Below are 16,850 nucleotides of genomic sequence, written 5' to 3' on the forward strand. Positions count from 1 at the left end.
AGCCAGCCTGGGCTGTAAAACAAGATCCTGTTTGAAAAGAGGAGAGGGTCTTGGTGGGAAGGAAGTGAAGAAGGGGGTGAAGTGAAAGAAGAAAGTTAGAAAACAAGTAGAAAGAATCACAATCATTTTTACAAGATGTCTCTTGAGCAAATCAAAGCTGCGTGGAGGGGCTTAGCCCTCTGCCTTTCGCTTTTGATTACCTGCGGAAAGTGTCACAGAGGAACACGGGCCTGGACCACTAGGTCCTGAACAGGGACAGCTCTCCATTCCAGATCATAGTGAGTGAGTGTGTGTGTGTGTGTGTGTGTGTGTGTGTGTGTGTGTGTGTGTGTTCTAAAGGGGGAAGGGCTTCTGTGAGGAAAGATGGTGTTCTTTTTCCAGAGCGCTGCAGGGACGCCCGTCCAGGCTGCAAACTGTCTGTGCCGGGCGCTGCTCCTGGTCTCAGGTCTCAGCGAGGCCGCTGCCCTCTGCGGCAGACGGCGGTGCGCGCTCCCCGCTCCAGCACTAGGTTGGCCCGGCAGCCCGCGCGCTCTGCCGGTGCAGCATGCGGGCGCTGTGACGTTCTCGGATAAATGCCGTGTAACTGTGTAGGCGAATGGGAGCTAAAAATAAGAACGGAAAATCTATCATTAAGGTATCATTGCGCCAGCGCAGCTATTTGAAGGCTCCCATGGTCCCCGGCGCCTGCGTTTGAAGCCCGCCTTCAGGCTTCAGGGGTATTTGCTGAAAACTCCCAGCAGCGGCTTGCCAGCCAGACCTTAGGGTTCACCGGGCGACGCGGGTAATTATGGCAAAGCTCAAAATGAAATAAAATAAGCGGTCACCTCTACCCTTCCCTTCCAACCTCACCCCTGTGTTCTCAGATCGCCGGCGAAGCCGTTGGGAATAGGACTAAAAACTGAAAGGAACGAGATCCGAACGGTTATGCAAAAACTAGTACATATCCCATCCCTTTCGCCATCCACCTTGGATTAGAAAAATAAAGTACGGGAGGAAGGTGAGGGGAGGCTTTAGGAGAGAAAATGACAAATGGGGCTTACCCTAGGTCTAGAGTGCGCCGCGGCGGGGCGCAAAGAACGTAAACTCCGGGGATGGTGAGTCTCAGGGGTTCCATTGGGTTGAACGAAAACTGATCTGATTTGGTTTAGAACACCCCAAGTGGAGAAGAGGAGAACAGGGAGGGAGGACGAGGCGTGTGTGTGTGTGTGTGTGTGTGTGTGTGTGTGTGTGTGTGTGTGTGTGTGTGTGTCCAGGGAGGGGGAGGAGGAGGCGCCAAGGTGCAGCCTGCGTGCGGCTCTGCGCCTCGGCGGGGCTGCGTGCGTGTGTCCCTGTCCGCGCTGCTGAAACGGGCTCTTCGAGGGATCGGCGTCACATGACTCCGCCTGCCCCTAGCCAGCGCGCAGACCGCCCGTCCCTCAGTTTGCTGGGGGAGGGTCGGGCGACATCTCCCGGGGCCCCGGGGCTCTGCGGAGAGGGGAAGAGGTTCCAGCCAGGAATGGTCCATCTAGGTTCAAGAAACCTCCGCTCGGCGCCAGGTCCTGGAGTGTAGATCTTGAGAGCGGTGGGTGGGGGAACAAGAAGGAGCGATCCAGCGAGCGCCAGAGAGAGGCAGCGCGGCGCGCACCGACGAGGGGCTGCTGGGTGCCGCGCGAGGAAGATGTAAGCGCGTGGGGTCTCGCTGGCCTCCGAGCACCATGCAGAAAGGGATCCGGCTGAACGATGGCCACGTCGCGTCCCTGGGACTGCTGGCGCGCAAGGACGGCACGCGCAAAGGCTACCTGAGCAAGCGGAGTTCGGACAACACAAAATGGCAAACCAAGTGGTTCGCGCTGCTGCAGAATCTGCTCTTCTACTTCGAAAGCGACTCAAGCTCTCGGCCCTCGGGGCTCTACCTGCTGGAAGGCTGTGTCTGCGACCGCGCGCCCTCCCCCAAACCCGGGGTCTCTGCTAAGGAGCCGGCGGAGAAACAGGTGAGGGAGCGCCGCGTCCTGACCTCCCGCGCCCCTGCTGAGGCCCTGCGGGTTCAGGGCCTTCCACCCTGCTTCAGTGACCGAACTTTGACCCTTCTACTTTAAGCATCTAGGGCGCTCTCAGCATCTTCCGCGGGAAGGACCAGCTGGACAGAACCGGGAGGGTGACCCTAGGGCGGGCAGAGGAGGCAGGGACTGCGGGCTGGGCGCTGCTAGGAGCTGCAGCCGCCCTTGGCGGGGTGAGCCCTGTAAGGGGCGGGGACAGGGAGGCCGAAACTTGGAGATACCGATGGAGAATGGGGTCCAAAGGGCCGACACGGGCGAGGAATCTGATCAGCGTCTGACCCAAAATGGTGCCCCTACCCCCATCCCCACCCCCACAACAGCCCTGATAGCTGTGATCTTCTGCCTGAGACCTGGGATTCCTTGCGCTTGGGCTTGGGAAGGGTGAGACAGGCGTCGGAGCGTCACGGTCCCCTGCCTCCCGCAGCTAGGGGCGAAGAATAACCTGCGCTAGCCTGGCCGAGTTGGGGATTGCGGGGCCTGGGGGGTCGTTTTTTGCGATCGAGTGATGGTGTGCTCCCAGTTGGCTCTGGTCCCGCTAACAAACCCCAGGGTTCCAAAGACCGCTATGATGTGGCGGGGCCAGGGCCAGGGTTGCTGCGGAGCCGTGGGACAAGTGGGCTCTTCTTTCCTCCCCCGCCCCCTGCGCCGCCGCGTCCGCCGCAGTCGCCGCTGTAGCGCTGCGCTCCTTCACTCGCTCGCTGGCGTTACCCAAACAGCAGGTCTAAAGGGCCAGGCCGCGATCTACCGCGGGCCTGGACTTGATAGAAGAGCATTGAGGGAGGAGGGGCACCTGCAGCCGCACGGTGGGAACCCTCAGACAGGGAAAGCTATCTTTAAGCTTGATAGCTCTCCCAAGGCATCTGGTCCCCGGCCTCTGGGAGGAAAGGAAAAGTACATGACAGTGTATCCAAAAATGTCAGCGCTGGGAGAGAGGCCTGACATCCATAGGGCTCAGCCACCTGGCTATTGCCTAGATGGGGACACTGAGGCCCAGGGAGAGAGAAGTATTCTCTTGCCCAGTGTCATAGCAGGAGTCAAAGCCACCCAAGGTTCTGAGAAGACAACCAACCGAGGACTCAAAAGCACACAGGCTGCTGGCAACTGAATTGCCTGGGATGAAAGTCTCCCTTGAAATCTCCTCCCTAATTAGAACATTGATCTGAATCCCTTCAGCACTCTCTTTATGCCTTGCACTCAGCTCCTGAGTGTTAGGTGACAGTTCCTGGGAGCTACAAAGTGTGGGCAGGAATTTGGGGGAAGAGGTAATGACTCTGAGAGTGACCAATCAGGAGGCCAGGCAGAGGCTCCCAGATGGCTAGGAACAGTGGCTCCTTTAGCTTGTAGCCAAATGGAGCCTCCTGGGCTCAGCTAGAACAGCCAGACCCAGGCTGCCAGCTCTCTTGCTCACTTGCTATCTCCAGCCACAGCACACCTGTATCTACCAGTAGGCTGCACCCCCAGCCCCAGCCAGGGCTCCCACCATGCCTCAGCTCCCTATATCACAGTAGGAACTGAGTTCCTGGGTGGGGAGGAAGGCAGGAGCAGGGAAGCTAAGTTGGTGGAGGTCCAAAGCATCGGCTCTCGGGTCCCTCAACTAGAACACTGACAAGCTGGAGGCTGAATCTCAGCCGAATGGCTTCTTGGCTTTGTGGCTTCAGTTAATGCACAGAAGTCCTCTGGAACTGTTTTGTATACAAAGGGGAAATGACACTGACCTTCCCTAGGGCTTTGGGAACACAGAGACAAATTACATATATGAAAAGATGCTCACAATACAATTTAGTGGGATCCTAGCTGGATTAGAATTCTATTAGGTTAATCCACCCTTCCTATTTTTTCCTCAGGCTGAGAAACTGAGGATGATAGAAAGAAAGAGAGTTGCCCAGCATCAAAGGAGTCTGGCAGAATAAGACCTAGAGGTGATCCAGTGTCTAAAACTCCTGAAATAGGCCCCATGTTGATTCCAAGTTAGCGAGCCCTCATCTTGGATACTGATCATGGGACAGATGGGAATGCAGGCCAGTAAGTGTCATGCACACATGTTCTGAGCCGTTTCCCAGAACCCTCAGTCACTGGTGCTCATTAAGAGAAGAGAGCAAGTGGGGAGCAGTGGGTGATGACCTGCTCTGGCCCAGCTTGGCAGGGCTTTGCTAAAGACTCCTGCTTTATCTCATGCACTCATATCCAGGTTCCCTTCAGCTCCAGAATAAGTTTAGCAGCTGTGGAGTCATAGTTCCCACTGCTTTGACCCATTCTTGTGAACAAAATTCATGATCACCCCCTACCTATGAGTAAAACCTGTGCCCCCACAGCTACTTCTGTGTTTCTCTTGGGCATGGGCACCCCATGGAATAAACCAGAGATCTGGGTGGTAGAAGCCCCAGGCCACTCTGCAACCAAATTTGGACCGAAAACAAATCTTGACTTCATACTCACTGGGCATGTGGCCAAGCACCCAAATTAATGAGCCTAGAAAACAAAATCAGTTTGGCAAGATTAGCTGGTATTTGGTGGAACTCGGTTTTAAGGGGTCTTCATTTTTACCTAAGTCTAAACTTATGGGAATAGAGATGATGTCTGAGCTGGGAACTGCCACTCCAGGGTTGAGGACCGAGCACAGAGCAGATTGAGCTGGACATGTTTTGGGGTGTCATATGTTACTTCTGTATTTCATGTCCTGAGGACTGACTGAGTGCAGGGCACTCGGCCTAAGAAGCTGATGATCATGGATGTTGGGATCCTGGGGAAGATAAATACAAATAAGGAGATGTACCATACCCTGTGAAGACCTTGAACTGCTGGATTACAAGGTGTTCTGAGAGCCCAGGCTGATTTGATCCCATCTCACCCAGCTGTACCCCGATTGGTCTGACTATGTTTAAAGCTAGAGAATTTTGTCGCACACTAGCTCTGGCCTGGGACCCCAGGGTCTCGTGAAATGAGATAGATGCATCTTGTCCTCCACCTTCTTGGGCTGCTGCGGGCTGCCCCTCCCCCTCTCTGTGGCCTGGGCTCTGCTTACTCAGTCCGGACTTCCTCTCCTCCTATCCCTGAAATTATGCCCCCAGGCCTGGGTGACTTGACCTCTCAGAGCTTGGATTCAACAAGCCTAGAGATTGGCCCTGGGGGCTCCACACCTTGTTTATGAATAGTCATCCATGGTAGCTTTTTCCAGACTACCTGAAATAAAACATCTAGTGCCAGATTCTCAGTAAGAGGTCTTGCTGAACCAACCCCAGTACTGCCTGCCTGCACTCCTTCCAACCAGGAAGGGCCAAATATGGCCCTAAGGTGCCTTCTGATTCCCTAGAGAGAGAAATGATCTAGGCAGATGCCAATGCCTCTGAGTCTGGTATAGGCTTAGGCTCCATGAGCTGGAAACCTCTCTGAACACGTCTTCTCCACCAGGCCAGTGTTATTTCCTAAATGAAGTCCTACTCAAGGTCCTAATTTATAGGGAACATTCCTAGTTGGCCTAGTAGATTGAGTGCACCAGTTTTACAGGTGAACAGACTCCTCAATGGCCACTCAACATAGCAGCGAACATGAGACTCACTCCTCTGGCTTCCCCTCTGCACAGCTATGCCCAGCCAGCCAGGAAAACGCAAGCCAGGGTGCGGGAGAATGAGGTCTCTCTAGAGGCAACCCCCTTCACACACAGCTTCCTGTGATCCAAGCATACCAAGGATGAAGGGCAGGAAATCAGCAGCTCCAGTGTGAGGGTTTCTACCTACAGGAAGCTGGCAAGACTGAGCTGGGGTGCCAACATGTGTGGTCACTGGCTCTGGTGTCACTGTGTGGGGCGCTCCTTTACCCACCCTACCTCTCAGCAAAAATAAGGTTGAAGAGGCTCCCTGAGGATACCTTTCATAAGAATGGGACAAAGAAGGCTCTACTCCCTGCCACATGCTTGCTGGCAGTAGGGTAAGGGTCAGGGGTAGATGGTATGTAGGCCTAAGCTTGAAATCTCACGGTTGATTTGCCCAGCTTGGCTCTCCACACTGAGCCAGAGTCAGATCCCACAGGTGCAGAGGAGAGAGCTTTGTTCCATGCAGTACCTGCCAAGGGCAAGAAACCCTTGATCCCTCCCAAAGAGCCCCTCAAGGACTCTCTCACTACCCACTCTATGGTTAGGAACTCTGCCTCATCCTATCTCCATCCACTTCACCCTGTTCCTGTTCCCCTCGAGGGAACAAGCAGTTCAGTGTTCTTTTGTTTCTGTCACTTTTAACCTTTTTGATTGACACATAACACGTACTATTTGTATATATGTATAAGGTACGGTATTATGTTCTGATTTGTATCTCTAAAATGTTGACCAACGTAGGGTAACTGCTCCATCCACTACCTGAACGTTGACATTTCTCACCCAGAGTGCATTCAAATTCCTCCTCCTGCCAATCATTGCCAAGACAATCCCTTGAGAACAAGCCTGCTGACCCTTTTAATCCAACCCACCTCCCCTGCTCCTTCTCCTTCTTGTTCAGGCCACAACTTCTCATCCTGTACAGCCCTTCTTCCCTTTCTCAAGGCACTGGAAGCAGCTCTTCCCTCTGATATGGTGATCTTCACCCCAGCCCGTACCTGTGGGATGTGGACTCTGGTTCTCTGGCGGGTCTTAGCCTAAAAGTGACCTCTCAGAAGAAAAATCCCCCCCCCCCCCGCATCCTGGCACCAGTATAGCACCAGCTCCAGCACTGGTGATGTTTACAGCTCCTTCTTCATTCATATCTGCAACCACAGTCCATGATTACTTCCTGTACTTGTCTGGTAGCTTAGAGATGGACATTTCCCCCACTAAACCCAGATGCCAGGACAGTGCCAGACAGCAACTAAGTACTTGGTTCACAAATGTGGAGCCAAGAAAGAGAGAGAGGGAGAGATAGAGAGAGAGAGAGAGAGAGAGAGAGAGAGAGAGAGAGAGAGAAGGAGAGGAGAAGAGAGAAGAGAAGAGAAGAGAAGAGAAGAGAAGAGAAGAGAAGAGAAGAGAAAGTTATAATAGACTTTATCAAGTGACCCTAACTGAGGACTGGCAGGAACTGGATGAAATAGAGGGGCGGGGATAAAATCTGATGTCCACATTATGCCTGAGGACATTGGTTATGAACTTACAGCCAACTAAGAGGGCAGGCAGACTCGTGACCGTGAGAAATAATGCTGTCTCAGGAGGTCAAGGGGAAGATGCTGAGGGCAGGAAAGGGTTTTGGTCAACTGTAAAGAGGATGCTCATAACTGACCCTTGCCCCCAATGGGCAAAAGCAGGAGTATGTGCAGAAAGGGATGGGCCCAATGAAACGCCATGGTCAGATGCTTGGCAGGTGTCCTCCCTGTTTCCCAGAGCCCAGGGAACAAGGTGATGTCCTGGACAGATGCACGGTAGGGGAAGACAGCAGACTGTGCCAGCTGGGTAGACCTTGTGTGGTCTCTTAGGGTCAGCATGTCACTAGACACTTTCACAACCTGGCATGGCTTGCTAACCTATCCTTTGTGTGCTGTGAGAGTAGCCAGCAGGGAGGTGTGAGCTCAGACTGCCAGCCAGCTACTATTGTTCCAGTTCCCGTCAGGACAGCCAGGACAGTCGAACGAGGATGGGAAGCCCAGAGCGAGGATGGGAAGCCCAGAGCGAGGATGGGAAGCCCAGAGCGAGGATGGGAAGCCCAGAGCGAGGATGGGAAGCCCAGAGCGAGGATGGGAAGCCCAGAGGACTTGCCAATGCCATGTGACAGAGCAGAGCTGAAGCTTCTCTCCCACCACCTTTGCAAACTGATCATGTGGCTCCTCATCTGTGGCCCTCCTCCCTCATTCTGAGGAGCCCTGGGGGCCATACCCCAACATCAGTCAGAACGGTCTGCTTTTAACTGTTGTATGTATTAATTTGGCTTCCACATTAAACTCATCTATATTAATGCTTTAAAATGCTTGACCTTCACTACAAGTTATTACCAAATGCCCTTCAGCTCAGCTCTGGCACGTGCTAAGCGCAGATTAAAATGTCTATATCCTTTTTCTTTCTCTTAATATTTAGTGGTGGGAATTGAATCAAGGCCCTTGCGCATGCTAGGCAAGTGCTCTACCACTGAGCTACACATCTACTCTGTTTTGGTATTGTTGTTTAAACACACACACACACACACACACACACACACACACATTTTACTAAATTACCCAGGCTGGTCTCAAATTTTGGATGTTCCTGTCTTAGGTTAACAAGTAGCTGGGATTACAGGCATGAACCACCACACCCAACTTAAAATGTGTATAATTTTGTGGCCTGGTGTTTTATAACAATACAGTAGAAATGCTGAATAAGAACAATGAGTATCAGCTGTTGAGCCCCAGAGTGTGACTACACACTTCTCTTAATGGTTTCAGCAGCTTTGTAAGGTTGTTACTGTCAACCCTTTATGGTTGTTTGGTTGTTGGTTGGTTTGTTGGTTGGTTGGTTTTGTCTTGTTTTGTTTTTTGAGACAGCGTTTCACTGTGTTGTGTAGCCCTGGCTGTCCTGGAACTCACTCTGTAAAGCAGGTTGGCCTCAAACTCACAAAGAATCATCTGCCTCTAGCCTCAAACTCACGAAGAACCATCTGCCTCTGCCTCCCAAGTGCTGGGATTAAAGGCATGCTTGACTATCACCCATGTTAACTCATTTTCAAAATGGAAAAACTTGGGCTCCACAACTTCTACTTCTCTTATTCAAAGTTATAGAGCAAGTCTATGCAGAAGCTGACACCCAGTTCTAACTCTCCAACCTAAGCTCTCCAGCCACAAACAGAACATAGAGACTCTGGCTGGGTACCATCTTAGCATCCTATGCCTGTCAGAAGAGAAGAAGAGTGAAAAGAAATTAACAGCAGTGCTGAGGGTGTAGATTGGTTAGCCTACCAAACACGGAGCCCTGGGCTGATCCTTAACATCATATACACTAGACATGGACTACATAACTGTCTTCCCAACACTGAGGATTCAGAGGGAGGAGGCTATTTGCAAGTGTGAGGCCAGCCAAAGTTACTGTAGAAAGAGAGAGAGACCATATTTCAAGAGGGAAAAATTAACAGCAAATAAAACTATGTCGTGTCCACTTCAGTGACTTTTGTGAAGGAGGCTTTGCTTTCCGCTTGGGTGGGAACCCTGCAACTCTGACATGATCAAGGGAAAACACAAGGCAGGCATCCACACCCCACAGTCCTGACTCATTGGAATCTCTAAGAGCCCAGAGCTGGTGTGGTGCACACACAGCCAAGAACACAACTCAGTCCCCTGATGTATAATGTAGGAGTCCCAGTGACTTGTGAACGTGACAGAGGCCCAGAACACAGCCAATGCCAAAATGCTCCTATGAGGGTCATTGTCATGCAGAGAACATCAGGGAGGCCCAGACACCTCCACATCTTTTCCCGAGAGGGGAATTCATAGCTCCTCAAACACGCTGCCTTCATAATTTCCTGTCTTCAGCCTTGAACATGGAGGAGTTCGCAGCATCTCAGGAGAGGAAGTATTATGGACTCTCAGACGAGCCATAGGCTCTGCTTCTGTCACCTCCCTAGCTTAGGATGAGTTTCAAGTTCTCTGGGCCTCAGTGTCCCCATCACTACGTTAAGCTTGGTACAGTACAGGAAGCTATGGGACAACCCGGAAGTCATAGTCAGTGAATTGTAGCAGTTATCTCTTCCACTCTTGCTTCTTTTGACAACCAAACTTTCCCTCAGGGAAGCAGTGACCCAGGTCACCCCGGGCTCAGTCAGGTGAAGCAAGTCAACACAGAGCCTTAACCCTGGGAGCTCCTGAGACTCTGAATAAGCTGTCCCTTGAAAAAGGAAGGTAGTTGCTGAAGGTCTGCTGCTTGGTTCCTAGCACTACACCACCAGAAGTGAACACTGGTAAAGACTTTGGGGAACACCAAGGCTCCCCTTCATTCTTATCCAACCCTGTGACTCACTGCTGAAAGCCATGCCTCAGTGCAGTACCAAAACCACCTGTGGAGTCTGTGGTGGAGCCCTGCTCTGAGTTCTCAGTGTCAAATGCCAAAGTCAGAACTTGAACCAGACCTCCCAGGTTGACAGGATCACTGGACATCCAGGCACATTGTTAAATTCGGTGATTTCTGCTTTTGAGAATAGGTTTTGCTAACCTCTCGGGCTAAGGCAACCTCTTTTCTCCACAAAATGAGATAATCATTTTCTAGAAGACATCTCCCAGTTGATCTTTGACTTTCTTCACATTGGAAAATCCAACTTCTATCTTAAAATAAAACCTTTTCAAAACTACTTTTAGAAGAGTGAATGGATGAATTTGTATCAGCCTTCACTGGGATTACAAAAATCCTTGCAGAAATGCAGAGAAACCTACTCAAACATTTCTAACTGCAGACATAAAATGTAATCAACTTTTCTAAATGCCTCCTGGGTTGTTAGGTGAACTCCAGACATTGACAAAATCATTTGGAAGAACCTGGCCACAGGCAGTGTTTGCAGACTGCCCAGTATCTACTTGTCCCACGCCTGCTCTCCCAAAACATCTTTTTTGCCCTCTGGCGATACTGGTTGCCACTCAGAATCTCTTGTCCTCTGGTCAGATCTGTGGGAAACTGGGAGGAGGGAAAGAGGGTAGAATTCTCGATAAGCCATACTGTGTGGGCACAGTTGAGGAGAGGTGAATAACTGTCTCAAAGGGCTTCCCTGGCAGCCTGGGCAAAGAAGGAAACAGATTAGTTATGAGACACCTGACTGCCTCATTAGTTGAAATGAGCAAAAGTATGAATGGCTGTCATCACATCAGCAGGGACACAAAGATGACCTTAAGAGCCAAGTCACTGGCCCAGTCAGCAATTCTTGCTGGCACTCGGTAAAGACCACACTCAGGAGACAACTTGATGGGGTCTGAGTGTCAAGTATCCTGACTGTGCACAGTGGCACTCGAGTCTGGAGACCAAACAATCAGAGAAGCTCACAGATAGCCACTACCTGGTCTATTTTAAATTAGTTAATTAGGAGTATAATCCCACAGCTGAACATTTACAAGACAAAAAGCCTAGAGTGAAGCTGGTCCTCCCCACCTGACCCTAACCTCCTAGAAGTGCCCATTATCACTAATGTCCTACACATTCTCTCAGAGAGCATACAGATCAGACACATACATGTGCGCCTAATTGCTAACCAGTTGAAGTATGCTGTAACCACTGTTCCACACCTTGATTTTCTCACTCCATAGTGATGATTCTTTATGGAACTACTTTTTTTTTAACAGCTGCAGGGTACACCATATGGGTATGCTAATGGCTTTTAAGACAGCCTTCTTTTGAGGAATATTTGGGTCACTTTAAACCCTTACTTAGTATTATTATAATCATAGCTGGAATTAATAAATACATCATTTCTCATCCAGGTCTCTGACAGAAACTGAAGAGCAGATGCTTTCAGGTGGAAGCTTGGGTCTTATTCAGAGAACATCGAGAGAAATAATTGATGGGAAGGTGAAGGTCAGGCTGGTGAAAGGCACAGTGGTAGATGGAAAGATGTTGGTATGATAGTCACCATCCCCTGTGGCCCTGGCTCCCAGGGCCTAGAGTATATGAAAACAGACCATTCAGCAGACAGAAGCTTGGCTCCACGCTGATGCTGAGAGGGGCAAGCTGCCACATGGATCTAGAGATCTGGTACACCCCACAGACTGGACAAGGAGCATCAGTGAGCAAGGAAGAAGAAATGTAGGAGGTCAGCATTGGCAGCAAGTGTGTGACCAGACAGAAAATGGCCCCCAAAGGGAGTGGCATTATTAAGAGGTATGGCCTTGTTGGAGTAGGTGTGGACTTGGAGGAAGTGTGTTACTGTGGGGGTGGGCTTTGGTATTGCCTATTCTCCAGCTACTCCCAGTATCACAGCTGACTTCCTGTTGCCTGCAAGATGTAGAACTCTCAGCTCCTTCTCCTACACCATGTCTGCCTGCACGCTGCTGTGTCCCACCATGATGGCAATGGACTGAACCTCTGAAACTGTAGGATGCCCCAATTAAATGTTTTCCTTTATAAGAGTTGCCATGGTCATGGTGTCTCTTCACAGCAATAGAGACCCTAAGACTTGGGAGCTATGTTAGTTGCTTGTTTTACTTCTATGATACAATGCATGAGAAAAGTAACTTCAGGAAGGAAGGATTTACTTCTGCTCACGGGTCTAGGGTCGTTGATCACTGTGGAGAAGGCACGGTGGCAGGCGTGTGAGGCAGCTCATCACATGGGGACAGCAGTCAGGAAGTAGAAAGAGATGAATGCTGATGCCCAGCTTGTTTTCTCCTTTTCATTCAGTGCAAGGTTCCAGATCAAGAAATGCTGCGGCCCTCATTTAGGGTGAATCTTCTCCCCTCAGTTAACACAATCTAGATACAGATGTGCCTGGAGATTTGTCTCCTAGGTGATTCTAGATCCCAGCAAGTTGACAACTGATACTAACCATCACCCATCACGGGGCAGAGCAGGGGTCCTGGTCCAGTGAGCAAAGCCATGAACACTGAGATTTGAGAATTCAGAGAGAGAAGCTGGGCAGAAAGAAGCCACCAGACTCTGGTAAGACTGTCTATATGAAGTCGCACCATGTTAGATGGGGAGGAAGTTGGCAGGACAGGCAGTCTGTCTAGACTGGTGTGAAGTCATCAATAAAGCCATGGAGGCCTGTGCCTGTACTCAGTAGGCCTTCATGAAACTACAGTAGCTGGTGAGGTCCCCACTGTGCTTACGGGTGAAGTCGGTGCAGCCATGGCTAGGAGGAAGTTCACTCAGTGAGTGTCCTCTGTGGTAGAAACTGGGGGAAAGGTCAGGAGATAAGTCCTGAGATAGCCTGCTATAGCCAGGAGGAGCTTGGTTTTAGGGGCTTTGGGGTGAGACCCAGAAAGGGAACTAGAAGATATGAGTAGGAGGTGCCTGAAGGGACATCCCCAAAACTGAGGAAGGAAGATGTACTTTCTGAGGACTTAACTGCTTGTAATTCAGCTCCATCAGGTGGCCTTGTGAACAGTTCCAGGTTTAAAGAATGTCACTGAGCCCATGATGAGCTAGTGCTACCATAGCATTAAGCACCTCGTGGGGGAAGACTTTGTGGAAGAGGAAACTTCCCGCAGCAGTTACAAGTCATTCTGACGACTCCATGAGAAAATAATACATTTGAACTCCAAACCCTGGCACCTGCCACAACCCCAAAATGACTCCCCAGAATTCTGGATTTCCAGAACATTAATAGATCTTTCCCCCAAAACAAAACAAGGATAGGGGCTGGTGTTCCACATACCCCAGCATTCTGGGGGCTTCAGCAAGAGGAGCTCATGTTTGAGGATAGCCTGGGCTACATAGTGAGATACTGGCTCAAAAACCAAATGAATAAATAAGTACATCAGTAAATGGAAAGGGTCCTGTATTGACTATGTTCCAGAACTAGTTCTCGGCTCCAGGACTGCCCAGGACCTTCCTGCTGTCCGTGCAGTGCCAATCTCTTGCATGAGATGCCTGTCCTCTTATCAATCTTGCCAGCTCCACTGCCCACTCCCCAGGGGCAAATTCAGCACCACCTGCTTTGAGGCTTTTGCTATTAACCAATTAACTAATGAACTGGTCTAATGAGTTTGATCACCCACTCAGCAAACAGGGACGGCTCCATGCCCAGCACGAGGCACAGTGCCAGGCTGCCGGGCTGTTTCTTAGTCAGAAATGACTTCTCTGAAAGGACAGGAGCCCACTCAATAGAGCGTAGGCAAAAGAGAAGACATGGGCAATCATGACAGTGGTAATTAGTAGAACTCCCCAGAAAAATCAGTGTCTCCAAGGCCCAGGTGAGGAACCAGTTCTGCCTGCCTTGCCTCTCCCCACTACCCTCCCACCTCCAAGTGGCATCATCTCCCTGCATGCTCTGAGACGTTCTGCTTCTGTAGAATCCAACATGCCCAGGTCATTACTTCCATCTTCCCATTGCTCTGTTCCAAACTCCAAGAGCTCCCAGGACCTGTTCCCACGGCCACTACCCGTGTTCTCTGAGAGGACTGAGGGGCAGGAAGAGGCGTGTTTGCTTCTAATGCTAAAACAGTACTCCTTCCTCAGGAGTTTCAGGCAATGAGTGACAGACACAAGAACCAGCCGAAGAATCTTCAAAAATACCAGTGCGAAGCTGTGGTGACAGCTCGGTGAGAGGACCCCAGTTTGATCCTCAAATCTCATGGAGAAAAGCATGGTGATACAGGCTCGTAATTCCAGACAGCGACAGGGGGTTCCTGGTTCCTGAAGCCCACAGGCCAGCCACTCTAGTTTACTTTGGTGAATTCAAGGCAAGTGAGAGATTCTGTCTCCACAGTCGTGTGTGTGTGTGTGTGTGTGTGTGTGTGTGTGTGTGTGTGTGTGTGTGTGTGTAGCTGGCTCTCTCGAGCTCTCTCTCAAAACCACACACAACAAACAAACAAACAAACAAATCCAGTGCCCACAACCCCCCTGTCTATTATCATGGATCCTTAATGGGGTGCCACTGTTATTTAAGTTCCCAGATGACACTGATGTTCAGCATGAGTTGACACTGTCTGAGACACCACAAAAACAATTAGAAAGTCATCGACATCCAAGTTGAGGAGAATTGATGAGGGATGGGGCCATAGGAGCCACCTTATCCATAGTGAGGAACGTAAGTTGAGCAGGTGGGTCATCTCCAAACACCTTCCCAGATTCAGAGGCTCAAGTCCTTCTTGCCTGATCTCAACAGGGCAAGGTTGTTTTGTTTTTATTACTAGCACGGGGGACTTTGGAAAGCACTGATCAGGAGGAATGTCTCACCTCTCCGGGAACACTCATGGCCTGCCTGTTGCCACTGACAGTCGTGGGGGGCGGGGACTGGCTTCTGCTGGGGGCTGGGTATTTGTGACTAGTCTAATAAATGAGGAATCACTCGGCCAGAGAGGCAGAGATGTGAGCTTTGCTTTCCCTGTTGACACCACTGTGTGTCATAGGCTTGAACAAGTGCCCCCACTAACCAGCCAATGAGGATCCCCGGGTTCCCAGGGTCAACAAGGCTATCAAACCCTTTTGAGCATCGCGGCCAGACTGAATTCCAGCTGCAGGGATTGCCACCTGTACATACATCTGTTAGGTGACCATCTGGGAACTTAAATAACAGTCGCATCCCATTAAGGATCCATGATAATAGACAAGGGGGTTGTGGGCACTGTTTGTTTGTTTGTTTGTTTGTTGTGTGTGTGTGGTTTTGAGAGTGACCACTTTCCTCAGATCATGCCATGGCCCCAGAAAAGGCATCTGTCCTATGTATCCCCTTTCCTGTCAGCCGAGTAGGACAGGAAGCCAGGGAGAAGCTGAGCAGGAGGGACTCCAAGCCCCAACCCATCCCCAGCTAACAAGAACTCAAGCCCTCCTCACCTGACTTCAACAGTGGACATCTGACATCGGCGCCAGGAATTGTGGGAACTGAGGATTATCCTAGCACCGGAGGTGGTAGTGGTGGGGGATAGATCTAGAGCACACTGACCTTGGGAGCCACCTGCCAGGTGAAGAGGAGGAAGAAGAGAAGTGAGTGGTGAAGATAAGGGCGGGCGGGACCCACAGAGAAGGGAAAAATCTAGACAGAGAGGCATGGAAGGAACAGAAATCAGATGTGGCATCTTTCCCAGCTCAAAGAACCAAGATGGGGAATCTTTGCAGAACTTTGGCTCATCCAAGCCAGAAGCTTTGCTCACTGTACAGAAGACAGACTTACCTGGGTTGTGGGAGCCACTGTCGAAGGCAGAGCTACTGCGGCAAGCATCCCCTCCGCTGTCATCCTGTCTCCTTGTGAATGCAGTGTGTGCCAGCCTGAGGGTGTGGCTACCCTCCAGGGGTGGGGACCAGCAGAAGACATCAGGAAGATAAGCCTTCTCTATGGTGAAGGCACAGAACGGTTTCCAATGTTCCTGCGTCGTTACTAGTCACCCAGGAGACGGGCACTTCAGAACCTCAGTAATGCTGTCCCAAACTTAACCCCAAATTTCTAGAATCAGGGCCTGAACAATAACCATATTTTTTTTATCCCACACCTGCAGCAGAGCATACCAGCCAAGAAGCTGTGTTGTCCAACAAGAGTGCTGGGGGGTGATGTTAAAGACAGAAAAAAAAAAAAAAAAAAGAGGGGCAAGCGCACACTGGGGACTTCCTTGTGGGATGGCGCCAGTGTTCTCTCTATTGGACTTTACAAGAGCTATGAAAGGAAAAGAGCCTCTTCATACCCATTGCACAGATGAAGAAACAGGTATAAAAGCCACTGAACAATGCTCAAGGTTATCTGTCTAGTGAGACGTGCCAGCGTAACATTGATCAAAAAACCACAAGGTCCCTGGGCTCTTCCTCACTGTCATTCAAAAGACCAGGAACCACCCCTTCATCTCTCTCCACTAAGTGAATACAGCCATTTCTTCAAAAGAAGATGAAGAGGCTGGGAAGGTGGGCCCATGGGTAGAGTGCTTACCATGCCAGCCTGGGAATCTGCATTTGGATCCTCAGGACCCACTGAAAAAGCCAGGCGTGGTGGCCTGTGACCCATCCCAGCACTAGGGAGATAGAAGGCAGGAAGACTAGGCTTGCTAGCCATCCAACACAGCCAATCACTGAGCTTGGCATTCAGTAAACCTTGTCTCAGAACCTAAGGTGGAGAACAATTGAAAACGTCAACATCTGGTCTACACACAAATTGCAAACATAGAGACACACTCACACACATGAGCATACACACACACACACACACACACACACACACACACACACACACAGTGAAAAAGTTCTCCCAAATATGGTCTTCCTTTAATCCC

The 16,850-nt window shown here is 50.5% G+C and overlaps 1 protein-coding gene and 1 long non-coding RNA gene across 2 annotated transcripts in view; one reads left to right on the plus strand and one right to left on the minus strand.

Annotated features, from left to right (window-relative positions):
• Positions 1 to 110: 110 nt before the first annotated feature.
• On the minus strand, positions 111 to 1,190 carry LOC118587792. The gene is made up of 2 exons (XR_004945470.1): positions 1,041 to 1,190; positions 111 to 602 (listed from the first exon to the last, which is right to left on the minus strand). It is a non-coding gene; the product is annotated as an uncharacterized LOC118587792 (long non-coding RNA).
• A 91-nt stretch (positions 1,191 to 1,281) lies between these two features.
• Rasgrf1 (Ras protein specific guanine nucleotide releasing factor 1) overlaps positions 1,282 to 16,850 on the plus strand; it is a 107,308-nt gene continuing 91,739 nt past the window's right edge. Inside the window, exon 1 of the mRNA XM_036192133.1 lies at positions 1,282 to 1,970. Within this exon, the coding sequence (XP_036048026.1) occupies positions 1,695 to 1,970 (276 nt within the window). The 5' untranslated portion in view covers positions 1,282 to 1,694. The remainder of the gene's footprint in view (positions 1,971 to 16,850) is intronic.

Source organism: Onychomys torridus, chromosome 7 (assembly GCF_903995425.1).
Source record: "Onychomys torridus chromosome 7, mOncTor1.1, whole genome shotgun sequence".
In the NCBI taxonomy this organism is placed as follows: domain Eukaryota; kingdom Metazoa; phylum Chordata; class Mammalia; order Rodentia; family Cricetidae; genus Onychomys; species Onychomys torridus.